The following is a 12,127-nucleotide window of genomic DNA, read 5'->3' as shown; positions in this document are numbered from 1 at the left end:
GGGTCCCAGCCAATTGAGTTCCACACACATCAAATGGAATTGTTCGCCGCACCACTGTCGAGTATCAGGCGATCGATGCCTTGACAGAGAATCAGAATCACCTTACTTCTCTAAGCCCTTGAGCTCGTTATATCGTGCCCCCTTAAAGAGGGCGAACTTGGTAGTAATTTAAGATCCAGCAAATGTAAAAGCTAAATAGAGTACAACTCAATTTTAACACGGGAGTATACAGGACATTAAAGAGGTGCACTAAGAGAGGGGGCCTTACGTTTGCATGCCTAGAGACGTTGCTTTCATTCCTGGCCAGCGCGAACGTTGCAAGAGCGTCGACATTTGCCCTGGGGCTGTTCAGGTCCACAGGGCTTTGCAATCGAAAAGTCGTGCCTCGCGAAGCCACGAGGCCAACTGTTGCAAGGTCCATTCCAACTAAGAAACGAGACTATCAACGTCTTCCAGTAAAGGAGAAGAGTCTAAAAAATATTGATGGACCTTGGAGTCTCTGTTATTCATCCTGCGTTAATAACTCAGGGCCCGTTTGCTACGTATCTCTAATCTGCTGCTGTGTGTGTTCGTCCCCGTCCCATCCCACCCTAGCTAAGATAGGTAAGGTAGTCCAGTCTGTTTGCATGTCCTATTCTCAATATTTCATATCACATCGTGAACCGTACGTAACCCCTCTGGATATTCGTAAGGTGGGCAAGGCTGCTCGCTTCCACGCTTCAACAAACTACCAAGACAAATAAAGGAGAGCAAAAAGAGGAACAGACGGTTCTACTCGGACCCCGAAAGAGAGTATGTCAAAGAGAAAGCAGTCAGATAACGGGAAAGATAAAGAGGTCAGAGATAATAGAAACACAGGCAGCCAAGCAGAGCTACAACACACGCGCCGGACGACCATTTACCCAGCTAATTGATAGAGACAAAGATACAAAAGGAGAGGAAGGGCATTAACTTGCCCAGCCGGGCCCAATCTTCTGCAGTCCGGGTACTTCAGTGACGCGTACAGAGAAAATGAAAAGTACCCATAAGGGAGCGTAGTACAATAAGTATAGGAAGGAATAAAGAAGCGCAGACGAAAAGGAAAAGGAGAGCAAGAAAAAAAAACGATTTCAGTTAACAACAACAATCTCAGAAGTGAAAGAGGCAAAAAGAAGAGTAGAAAACAAAGAGAAGAACCACATAGGATAGGGGTAAACGCATAGCCTCACGAAGTAGAAGACCTCGCCTCAGACGGCCTGCGCACCCTCGTACCCGATCTAGAAGCAGCACCAGCGGCAGGGCCAGCCAGATACTCCTGCCAGGTCGGGCCGCGGCCGTCCCTATCCCTCTCTCTGTCTCTGTCTCTGTCTCTCTCCCTGTCCCTCTCCCTATCGCGATCGTCATGCACGATGACGACCGGGGGCAGGCGCCTGCGGCTAGTACTCCGCCTGCTGCTGCTACTGCTACTTCCTCCGCCCCCGCCGCTGGCACTGGTGTTGCTAAACGTATTCACCAGCGACGCGGGTCGGCGGCCGCGGCGGTCCCTTTCCCTCTCGCGTTCGCGCTCACGCTCCCTGTCTCTGTCCCTGTCCCTGTCGCGTTCGTCCCTGGCGCTGCGGCCGCGGTCTCCCCCTCGGCCAGAAGCAGCCGTGGTGCTGGTGTCAAACTTGACGGCCGTCGGTGACGGAGTAGCAGGGAATGACAACATGTCGCCGACCGAGAGGGAGTGGTGGCGGTGGCCAAACGGGGGTGGGGAGCTGCCGCGGCGGCTGCGGCGGGCGTTAGTGCTGTTGGAAGAAGCTGCCGAGCTCGCGGCGGTGACGATGGGGGGCGGGGGGCGGCTGCTAGACGGGGGGTCGCGGCGCGCTGCTGAGCTGTTGCTGGCATGCGACGCTGAGCCCATGGACCGCGCGTAGCCTGCGCCTGTACTCATGTCATCGCGCACGCTGCCGCTGCGTGCCCGTGGGGTTGTGCCGCCGCCGGTGCCTGTGCCCGTCGCGCTGCGTCTGCGGCTGTGGTTGTTGTAATCTTCATCCGTCTGCCAGGATGCGGCTGACGAGGCTGACGAGGCTGACGATGGGACTTCGCTTCGCGGGCGGTAGCGTGAACGTGGGCTCGAGGTGCGCGAGTCCGAGGCGCGGCGGGTAGCTGTGCTGCTGTTGCTGCTTGCACTTGCGTCCTGCCTCGGAGAAGAATACGGCTGTGCGGTGCTGCTATTACTCAGGTTGGCTAGAGGGACGCCCCTGAACGTGGCCGAGGCGGCGGATGAGGGCGACAGCTGCATGTCGTCGACGACGCGCTTCAGGACGTCGTCAAAGCGAGCGCGGGCATCCTGGTTGGGCTTCTCGGGTAGCAGGTGGCGCGAGATTTGCTTGGGCAGGCGCTCGGGCTTGCCGTCGAGCAGGCTCTCGGCGTTGAAGGGCAGGGCCGACACGGCGCGGGCCAACCGCCGCGCCTCCTCGTCCGGATACGCGCGGATGGTCCACGTCATCCACTGCGCGAATCCGCGCATCGTGAGCCCCGGCATGGTCGGCCGGCACTGGGCCTCGGCCGGCACCAGGTAGTACTCGCACCCCAGCTGGTGGTACAGGTCGGCCACGCGCTCGTGGGCTTGCCGCCCGCGGCCCGAGAAGATGGCCGTGAAGGGAAACACCTCGACGTCGAGCTTGTAGTGCAGGTAGAATATCACTACCTTGTCCGGCGTCACCACTTCCATCTTGCGCGGCGTAAGCTCTTCGGCCTGCGTCAGATTAGCCAGCATGTCCCATACAAGTATCCGCCAGTATTAGGGGACGTACGATATACCTAGCGAACCCCTTAAACACCTGTTCCAGTCTCTTGGTGCCCACCCCTTGCCCATCGAACAGGATGCCCCATTTCTGGTCGATGGCGCTCATCTCAACAACGGGCGAGATGCTAGTATCGCTCCAGCGAGCCTCCGTCTGTCTCCCAGGCGACGATGGAGTTGAGCTCGCGGCTGGGCCAGGGGCCACCGGCTGCTGCTGCTGCTGGAGGGAAGGAAAAGCATAGCTAGACTTCGAGACTGGAGAAGGCTGAGAACTAGGCGGCGACCGCGTCCGAGGCGGTTGCTGCGTTGGAGTGTCTTGGCCCTGCGTCTTCTGCTGCTCCTCTCCTTTCTTGTCCTTGTCGTCTCGGAACTGCCCTACTGCAGAGGGGTCAGTTATGGTCTCTTCGCCTGCTAGCCCTTACCAGAAATAAAAGAGAGGAAAAGAGGACTTACACTCCTCTTTGATCATCTTCCTGATCTCGGCAAGCACATCCACAGACGCGGCGGGATTCAGCGAGGCTGCAGCTGCCGCTGCTGCTATTTTGATACTGGCATTCTCGTCCTCTACTATTGTCGCCACAGTCGTGGATGATTCCCACGACGGCGCACGCGTGCGAGAAGACAAGGCAGCTCCGTCGCCTGTTGCAGCTGCCGCCGATTTATCTTCATCGTCGTCGTCCGAGTCGTAGCTGTCGTCGGAAGAGTTGGAAGCGTCCGAGTCGGATTCACTGCCGTCGTGCGAGTTGTTGTTGTTACTGGCTTGCTTTGGTTGCTCATTCCCAGATGGTCCGGACGACGGTACCAGGACGGGAGAAAGAGGCTCCTTTCTCTCGGGGAAGAGAAACTGGCGGTTCAAAGAGCCCGCGCTGCTGCTCTTCAAGTCTGTCGACGATGCATGCAGAGCGGCGGCCATGAGCACCGCCATGTCCCCCCGCTTGAGAGGTGCACCTTTCACCAAAGTGCTGCTGCTGTCCATGGCTCACTCACTTATTGGCCCCTCGGCGGCGATGGGGCATAACAATGGGTGACGGTGACGGTGACCTGATAGGGTGCGAGGCTGAGCGTGTGAGTGGTGGGCGTGTTGCAGTTCGAGGTGCCGCAATCAGACATAGCCCGCCCGTTCGCAAGCTGGGTTGAGCGGCAGCAGGAGTTAAAAGGCAGAAAAGTAGACAGACAGACTAATAGAGAGCTGGATAGGCAGGTAGTGAGGAAGATAAGCGATGTGATGCAGATTGCAGATGCAGACTCGCAACCTACTAACTTGCTGGCCTTGTCGTACACTTACAAGATAGGTTGATGCAGCCCCGGTGCGTGCACAACGACAGACTGATAAAGAAATGGGGGGAGAAAGGGAAGAAGAGGAGGAACCCAAGTGCAGCCATATAAGAGGACATGGACGGGCACATGGGAGAGATAACATAACCCCAGCGTCGCCGCCGCCGCCGCCAGCCTGCCCGTCCATATTCCCTTCCGGCATGGGGACGCTGAGGGGAGAGAGGCAGAGAGTGAGGGGGAGAAAGAGAGAGAGCGCGCGCGCGCGCGATAGCATGAGAAGCCTTCTCCCTTCCCACGCCCCAGAGCGCTCCTGGGCCGACGAGAAGATGGGCACACGGACCCATATGCACACGAAGCAGACAGACTTGTTCAGACTGGCAAGATTCGGAGCAGAAATTCCATATAGATGGAACAGCCGCGTGGCTGCTTTGGCCGGGCTTGGCCAGGCGAGGCCACCCTCTCCCGCCGCCGCCCCTATCTTCGTGTCGACTCATTCATTGCCATGGCTGGCTGTCTATGCTTATCAAAGAATTCGGCAGCACGTATAGTGTGTGAGTGTGTGTCAAACAAAAAAAAAGGGTGTGGAAAAGAAGAAGGAATGAATCACGGATGGTGTGTGGGCGTTTGCACACCGAGGCGACCAAAAGGGAAAGTGGCTTGGATGCCTGTCTGAACTTCAAGGTCTTCCCCGACATGAAGACGCGCTCCAGAAGGACGAGGTGTGGGGGGGAGGAGGGGGACCAACGGATGCGCAGCACTCACCACGCTAACAATTACCTTTACACACAAGCCGGGCGGGCAATGTGGAACGGGAACCTGATCGGCAACACCAACCCCCCCTCTGTATGTCTCTCTCTCGATTCTTGCCTGGTAGGTTTGCATCTCGATCGAGAGAGATCGCCTCCCCTTGCCAGGGAGGCTAGATGGCTAAAAGTACAAATCAAGCCCCGTCACCCCGTCAGCTGCTATAAGAAATAGAAAACATGCGGCTCTGCTGCTCGTCATGGAAGGCAGTGCCAGCTCCGGACCTAGCCGGCTCGTCATCGACTTCTCTTGTCAAGGCGAACAACATGGGATAGCCAGCGTGGGTGCACACTTACATTTCTGGTCTACAAATAAATACCGCCGTGATTGGCTTTATTGTGCCAAGCTCTTTCCCTTGCATTGAAACAGGATTCAGCTCGAGGTTGCATGTTCCACTGCTTTTCGGGAGTGCTTGAATGGTGCCATCCCGCAGCCTTGCCTGGTACCACCAGCTGCAGCCTGGCCAGCCACATACATCTACCCGATGGAGTCTCGTCTTACTGTGTACACTAGGAAATTCGCAACGCTGACATCTATTACGCTAACTAGCTATTGGTATACTAAGCTATCTAATAGCTAAGAATTACCTTTCCTGTCCCCAAAGGGCACTACTAGTAGCAATGGAAATAAGGCAAACCGTGGCATCTTCCCACCTTCTTTCCACCAAAAAATGCGAGCCATCATTTCGGCTGTCTGTGGGTGAGCTTCAAGTTGGCATCCATTCTCCCGCACCTCCCAAAGATCCAGATGCCTACCCATCATACCAGCCGAAAGCAAAGAAAAAGCTCGTCGTAAACTACGCACCTCATTACCTGCGCTTTCGGGACGCTAGAAACCGGGCGAAAACTGTCTGGTAAATCCGGCCATAGAAGTCAACGCCCAAAAACTCAGGCTCATAACCCCATCGTTCATCATCGAGACCACGGCTTGCGGCGAAACTGCTGCACATCTCTGCCTTAAATTGTGTCGTCCGACTCTCCGTCGTAGGCATCGTAGTCATCGTAGTCATCAGTCTTCTCACCCAGATCGAACCGGAGGTAGGCCGGCATCTGGGGCATAATCCGACGCCCGGCCTGCGGAAACGTCAGTATATCTGTGATGTTTTTATAATCACGAGGAATACTCACAGGCTTGACCCAGCCATTCTTTCCAACTTTCTCCTGTCCCTCCAGAACGGAATCATACGTCGATGTGGACGCAACCGTCGGCGCCTTCGTCATCCTCTGGTAATCGCCATCGGGACCCCAGGCGTTGAATGTGACAGGATTTCTGTCCTCCTCTAGGATCCGGTGGCGTGGGTGAACACTCGCTGCGTTAGACTCTGTCGAGTCCCAGATCATGCTATTCGAATTTCCCGTGACGTTTGCCACACTTCCAGGGACGCTCTCAGCCATCTGAGTGGGTGCATTGTTCGGACCCGCCTGCTGGGGCACCCAGTGTGGCGCCGGGCGCGTGGGTGCTGCCGACGGCGCCGTACGGTGGATAGCAGGTTCGTCATAATAGAAATTATCGTCTTCGATGTCCATTAACTCAGAGAACACCGTGCGAAATCCGACGGTGCTTTGAGCCTGGCTGACATTGCCACGGTTACTGACACTTCCAGCACCCACGGTACTTCCGTGTCCCATGGTACTTCCGCGTCCAAGGTTAATTCTTGGGACCGGCAGGTTTCTCACCGTGCCACTGCTTGCAGACTAATATCGACGTTAGTCACTATGAGTCTGAGCCTACGCGAGGAATGGGCAAAGAGAACTTACCGTGGTGCTTGGAACATCCATTGCGCGTATATCACCGACGATGGCTGCCGTGGCCGCTTCGTCCCTGAGATTTCCAGCATAGGGCAGTCGCTGCATCATCTCGTCGGCCGATAGCTGAGAGTTTGGAGGCGGTAGAACCTGACCGATTTCCAGACAGTTCTGATAGTCTGTGCAATGAACGCACCACTAAAGCTTATTAGAATTCAGCTAGGGTTTGTAGCAGCTCAGAGGATACTCACGTTTCTGCCTCGTCGGCGGCTGCTCTTGCTGAAGAACTCAATGGCTCTGACCGAATTGCAGGGGCCCTCGCATCGCAGTTTTTGCTGAGTTGCCGAGTGTTCCTTGCATGTAATGCCAGAATCATTTGGCGTGGCCTTATTATGGCGGGCTCGGGTATTGTATTCATCGAGACTCTTCAAGGAGTAGTCATCTCGATTTTTCCACTCGCCTCGGGTGGCGCATCGGATCCTTTACATCGTGTTAGCTCTCGCTGGACATAGAGACACAATCGGATTCCCTACTGTGCAGGAATAGACGCCCTAGGCAAGCATTGTCAGCATGGCTTAGCTCGCACAGGAAGGTCGAGTAACTCACTTCCATGCAGGATTCGCCTCATCGCGCCAAGACATCGAAGGCTTTGACGACTGATTTCGAGACATTGTGCTTCGCGGGTGAAAGCTTGTTAGAAGATGTTTCTGGGCAATGGTGGCCGAGTGATGGGGATGTGGAGGGAAGCTTGATAAAGAGCCGTTGTCTTCTAAAATATATTTCGTTCAAATGAGGTAAGATATGGTGATATCCCCTTGCCGGAATGGAAGGATATACTCCAGGTAGCCACAACTTGGCGCGCGGGGTTCTGGGGTTCTGGTATAGTTCTGAGCTGTGCTTGGCGGGCTTGTAGCTAGAAATGTAGTAGGGTATAGGCGGGCGCGATTGGCAGTTTGAGATACGTACTTGTTCCTTAGAGGATGTTGCGTAGGTGTTAATGTGAGTACCACGACGGGGGCCTGGAGGCAAGCACAGAGGAGCGAGAGGAGAAAGAGAAGGAGGCGGAGCGCCGAGGAGAATAGAAGCCCCAAGAGGTGATCGTTGAAAGGTTGCGTTCGGCGAGGCAGAGCTCAGGGTGTGGAGGCCAAAGGTGAACGATACCTGTAAGGTATGGAAGATGGAAGGCGGTACTTATTGTTTTGAGACGTGGAAAGTGGAGTGGGTAAGGCGAGGAAGAATGAAGGAGATAGGTGTGAATAGAATTAGAGGGACTCCGCTGTTGTTCTGGACGAACTCGCTAGTCCGTGGGGGGTGGGGTGAGGATGGAACAGGATCTTAGAATCTCCCTGGAGAGAGAAAATAGATTGGCTAGGCACGTAGCGGGAATCTCCAAAAAGAAAAGTGAGCTGCTAGAACGCGGGAAAGAGGGTAATATCCTTGGAGGGGATGAAGTTCAATGAGGTAGGCGAAGGACAGTGCTGCGGGCCTGTGCTTCATGAACCCTCTATTTCCCAATACGGAACCTTTACGAGCAGGTAAATGGGAAGGAGCCGTTTAGTCGAGACACGTGATGTAGCTTCCAGGTTGAAATGGCGAACTGGAAAAGATCCTTTGCGTTGCGGTGTGGTCAAGTACTGTAAGCGGGAACACCCAATTCGTGCCTGCCTCGTAATGCTCTCACCAACCTCGAGGGAAGTCACGAAATATACGAGCTTAAAAAAGGCGACCTCCCGCTTGATAGCGGCTCGCCGAATTGTCCAATGCTATTTCGTAAGAATGCCGACCGAGGTGCTTCGGTCAAGTCTGGGGCCTGGAAATCCCCGGCTCCCCACAGGCTGTTCTCAAAGAATGGCACGTATACGTAGATTCGATGAATCGTCAAGGAGGACCATCTCTAGAAAACGTCTAGGTGTGGCGGGGAGCTAGGAAGAAGCAGATAAGCGGCGATCTGGGGAATTGAACCTCCGGTCATCAAAATATCCGTCAGATCTGAGGCAAACATGGAAGGAATGGACTAGCTGGTCAGCCCAGGCTCACAATCTTGTGTTCCTCACCACATCTTCAAATTCGAATAATAAGACGAAAGGCCAGATGATAGCACGCAGCGGGTGGTCTGTATATTGGCAACAAGCAAGGCGGCTCTGAGGATCTTATCACAACGTCCCTTGTCACCTCTGCGCTCTTATAATAACCCCAGGGTGCTCAGAGGGACATACATATTTATGTCACGTGTCTTGTTTGCTTTGTGTTCTGGAATTTCGTGGGTTAGCAGGATATGAGTTGTTCGCTTAGATGAATGTAGGAGCCCAACGGCAGGGACGAAGAGAGAATATTCCTTATACCGAAGACGAATCAAAATGATTATCATGACTTCCGAGCTAGGCTCTGCCAAAAGCTATAAACCGAGCATTGAGATCCCGTGGTGCGCACTGATTATGGCTAGTAAAGGGCGAAGAATATTCTACATGTACAATAAATGTAGTGCTCGACTGGGTCCAGCCTCGTCCCAAGATGGCATCATCTATCTTACCACCTGTCCGCCATGCCGTGAAGCAGCAGAACTGGGGTTGTTGCTTCAACCTCACACAGGCCTTGCCCCTCGCTGACTCTATTGACAGCCACCCATCGCCCAAGAGAAAATAACGACAAGGTATGTGTTGTATCAAAGGAGACTGCCGAGGCTCCATCAAAAGCTCATGCTCGCGAGGGTTTGGGAAACTCTAAAGCTGGCGTCAACAACACTGGACTAGAAAACCCCGACGTCATACTGCCATCACCACGACCCCCAAGGAATTGACACCACAGCAACGCGATAAAGTATAGTTGCACATGTCCACACGATAGGTTGGAAATAACGGGCAGACGCGACAAAAGGTGAAGAACGAAAACACCACCTTGCGTAAACCAGTCCCATGTTTTTTTTCGCTTCCAGAAATAAACTCCACGCTATCCTATTCCGTATCCCACCAGTCCAATTCCATGCAGACCTAGCGTGCCATACACAATTGTATTAATGCAAGTACCGACGCCAGGATATCATCTGTCATCCGTCATCCGTCATATGCCGCTGAGAGAGAAAGAGAATAAAAAAAAACATCACCCTGTCACAACTGCTCCTAGCTACTGGCCAGCTGCTTAGTATAGAAGCTCATTGCTGTCTAACTCGGAAAGATTTGACATGCTTGCGAGGGTCGAGCCGTGGTCGTCTCCGCCTCCTTCTCGGTGCAGCACATGGCCACGGCGGCGGCTGCGGCGGTCCTTCTTGCGCAGCGACATCTTGTCGCGTAGGGCAGCCCAATCCGACCTCCAGTTCTCGATGCTCTGCACGAGGTCCGGGTCGGCGGCCATGACGCCTGCGGCCGGGTAGGAGGACAGCGCTTCGACGGCCCGCAGTTCAAGGCGGAGGTTTTTGAGTTCAGACTCGTTGCTGCTTATCTCGTCTTCCCTTTTGTCCACGTGAATTAGCTCTGAGGGGAGGAAGTCACAAACAAAAACAGGAGTGGTGGTTTCCTCGTCGCCATGGGTAATTGGTGGGGAGATAGGGTTAAAAGGGGTAAAATAGGTTTAGGGGGGAGGGGGGCGACTCACAGATCAACCACATCCTTTTCAAGTTCCAGGATTCGTGAAGCCGCAGCTTCAGCTCTCTCGACTAGAAGCCCGTGGATGTGCTAATGATTTGGGCCGATGGGTCAGCTTGTGTCTCTTAATTTGGGAGACAAAAGGTTTAAGTATAGTCTCTTGCGAAAAGGACTCACAACTGACTCTTCTCGCCGAGCGCGTAGGCTCCTCACAACCATTTCCAAATCAGCATTCAGCTTCTCGGCCGCGGCAGCGACTCGCTCGGCCACGTCTGGCTGGGTTTTCGCTGTGGCGGCGAGAACAACTGTCGTTACGCTGGCCGGCTTTGCTGTCGGCGCTGCTTCTATAGTGGTTGCTATTTCTTCTGTCGTGGCTGATGGCTCTATTGCAGAGGGCACTTGTTGCTGCATCCAAGATGAGATATCGGTAAAGTGTTCGGCTGACGCGTCGTCGCCATCGCCATCGGCGCTACCACCACTTTGGCCACCGGCCCCTGTGCGCCAAGGAGGAGGGGGGGTGAGCGTGCCGCCGAGCCACAGCGCATTCGCGGGCTGACTTCCTGACGGTTGCGAGGACAGCGATGATGGCGACATCAAAGAACCAGATCTGTTCGGCAACAGCAGCGGCACGGGCAGGGGAAATGGCCGAGGCGAGCGCGATGGCCTCGCCCTTCGTCTCCTCCCGTAAGGCTGTGTCCTCCTCGGCCTCCGGCCGGCGCCGCCGCTTGCCTCGCCCAGCAGGGCGCCTTCCATCTCGTCGACCTTGGCGTGCAGCTGGCCGATGATGGCCGTCTGCTGAATGGCACTGGCGGCCAGGGTTATGTTAGCGGCTGTCGATAGGCGCTGAACAAGGTCGCTCAGACGCTGCACGAGCACGTCCTTGCTATCTTGGGTGAGATTGTTGTCATGGTCGTCCAGCTCGAGCCGGCCGCCTGCTTCAGAGCTGTCGGTATCGCCGCCAGCAACATCAAGTCGGCCATGGCTGTCGTTGTCGTCGCTCAGCTCGTCGTCGGCGTCGTCCCTGGCTATACCGAAGCTGCTGCTGTTGGCGATGCCGGGCGGCGATGGAAATTGCCTGCGTAACGGAGACAGTGGCAACGGGGATCCTATTCCCAGATGGTGCAGACTCCTGGGAGACGACAGGGCGCTTGGAAGGAGTGGCAGCGATGGCGAGCGGGCATGTTGGCGGTTGTTAATGCGCGGTCGAGTGAGAGGCGGGTGCTGCAGCAGTTGGTTTGGAGGCGTTTGCCGGCGACGACCAGCACTCTCCAACATACTCTCCACGCCCGCCTCCCTCGTCTCTCGGGATGGCGTAGTCGGCGATGGGAACGACGAGGGTGGAGATAACGGAGATGGCGGATCGAGCGAGCGGCCTGGGTCTCGTCCCGGCCCTCCTTCTTCCTCCTCGGGCATTGTCAAGACGCCGTGGCTTGGACCATTGATACCTAGGCTAGGCGTGTCCAACTCCTATGTCTTTGCGTATTTCTCCCGACCACGGCCCTCTTTTGTCGACTTTGCCTCTTTTGTCAACTTCGCCCTTGCCCTGTCTTCAACATCGTCTGATGTTTAACCAAGGAAACCACCTTAGTTGGGTCTCTGGTGCCCGAAGCTGTGTTCCTTCCTTTGGGGGTAGAAGAGACGAACCCGTTGGTGGGGCCACCCCGCCGTCAGTGAACCCCGCCATTTCATCCAGTTTTAAGGTGACGGTGACGGTAACGGGAACCAGTGGTCTATAGTCTGCTATATTCCGTAATCCTTGAATTATTGGATGTTGGTGCGGTACTGTGCTTGAAATGTATACCAGGTAGAACTAGGGATTTCAATAGCTATGGATTCCTTTGGAGCAAGCCCTGCACGGCAGGGCGAGCTGCAAGGCAGTGAGCCTTTTGAGCCTTTTACATCTTGGACTCCGTGATTGGGCTGTATTTACTGGTAAAGCTCAAGGTCGGGCGGTGTGC

At 55.1% G+C, this 12,127-nt stretch overlaps 3 protein-coding genes across 3 annotated transcripts; all 3 read right to left on the bottom strand.

Moving 5' to 3' along the window:
* Positions 1 to 973: 973 nt before the first annotated feature.
* Positions 974 to 3,889, bottom strand: B0T26DRAFT_452095 (uncharacterized protein). The gene is made up of 3 exons (XM_060435108.1): positions 3,221 to 3,889; positions 2,778 to 3,145; positions 974 to 2,719 (listed from the first exon to the last, which is right to left on the bottom strand). The coding sequence occupies exons 1-3, from the start codon at positions 3,741 to 3,743 to the stop codon at positions 1,205 to 1,207; spliced, it is 2,406 nt and encodes an 801-aa protein (XP_060291488.1). The 5' UTR covers positions 3,744 to 3,889; the 3' UTR covers positions 974 to 1,204.
* Positions 3,890 to 5,802: 1,913 nt separating this feature from the next.
* B0T26DRAFT_755895 (uncharacterized protein) lies at positions 5,803 to 7,262 on the bottom strand (the record flags this gene model as incomplete). The annotated part of the gene is made up of 6 exons (XM_060446023.1): positions 5,803 to 5,919; positions 5,974 to 6,540; positions 6,604 to 6,789; positions 6,843 to 7,071; positions 7,125 to 7,142; positions 7,198 to 7,262. The coding sequence occupies 6 exons, from the start codon at positions 7,260 to 7,262 to the stop codon at positions 5,803 to 5,805; spliced, it is 1,182 nt and encodes a 393-aa protein (XP_060291487.1).
* A 2,464-nt stretch (positions 7,263 to 9,726) lies between these two features.
* B0T26DRAFT_755894 (uncharacterized protein) lies at positions 9,727 to 11,582 on the bottom strand (the record flags this gene model as incomplete). The annotated part of the gene is made up of 3 exons (XM_060446022.1): positions 9,727 to 10,036; positions 10,180 to 10,259; positions 10,347 to 11,582. The coding sequence occupies 3 exons, from the start codon at positions 11,580 to 11,582 to the stop codon at positions 9,727 to 9,729; spliced, it is 1,626 nt and encodes a 541-aa protein (XP_060291486.1).
* Between the last annotated feature and the right edge of the window lie 545 nt (positions 11,583 to 12,127).

The sequence above is a fragment of the Lasiosphaeria miniovina genome (genome assembly GCF_030549165.1).
Source record: "Lasiosphaeria miniovina strain SMH2392-1A chromosome Unknown B0T26scaffold_7, whole genome shotgun sequence".
Classification (NCBI taxonomy): Eukaryota; Fungi; Ascomycota; class Sordariomycetes; order Sordariales; family Lasiosphaeriaceae; genus Lasiosphaeria; species Lasiosphaeria miniovina.
The sequence above is the reverse complement of the archived record's forward strand: the minus strand, read 5'-3'. Positions and strand labels throughout refer to the sequence as shown.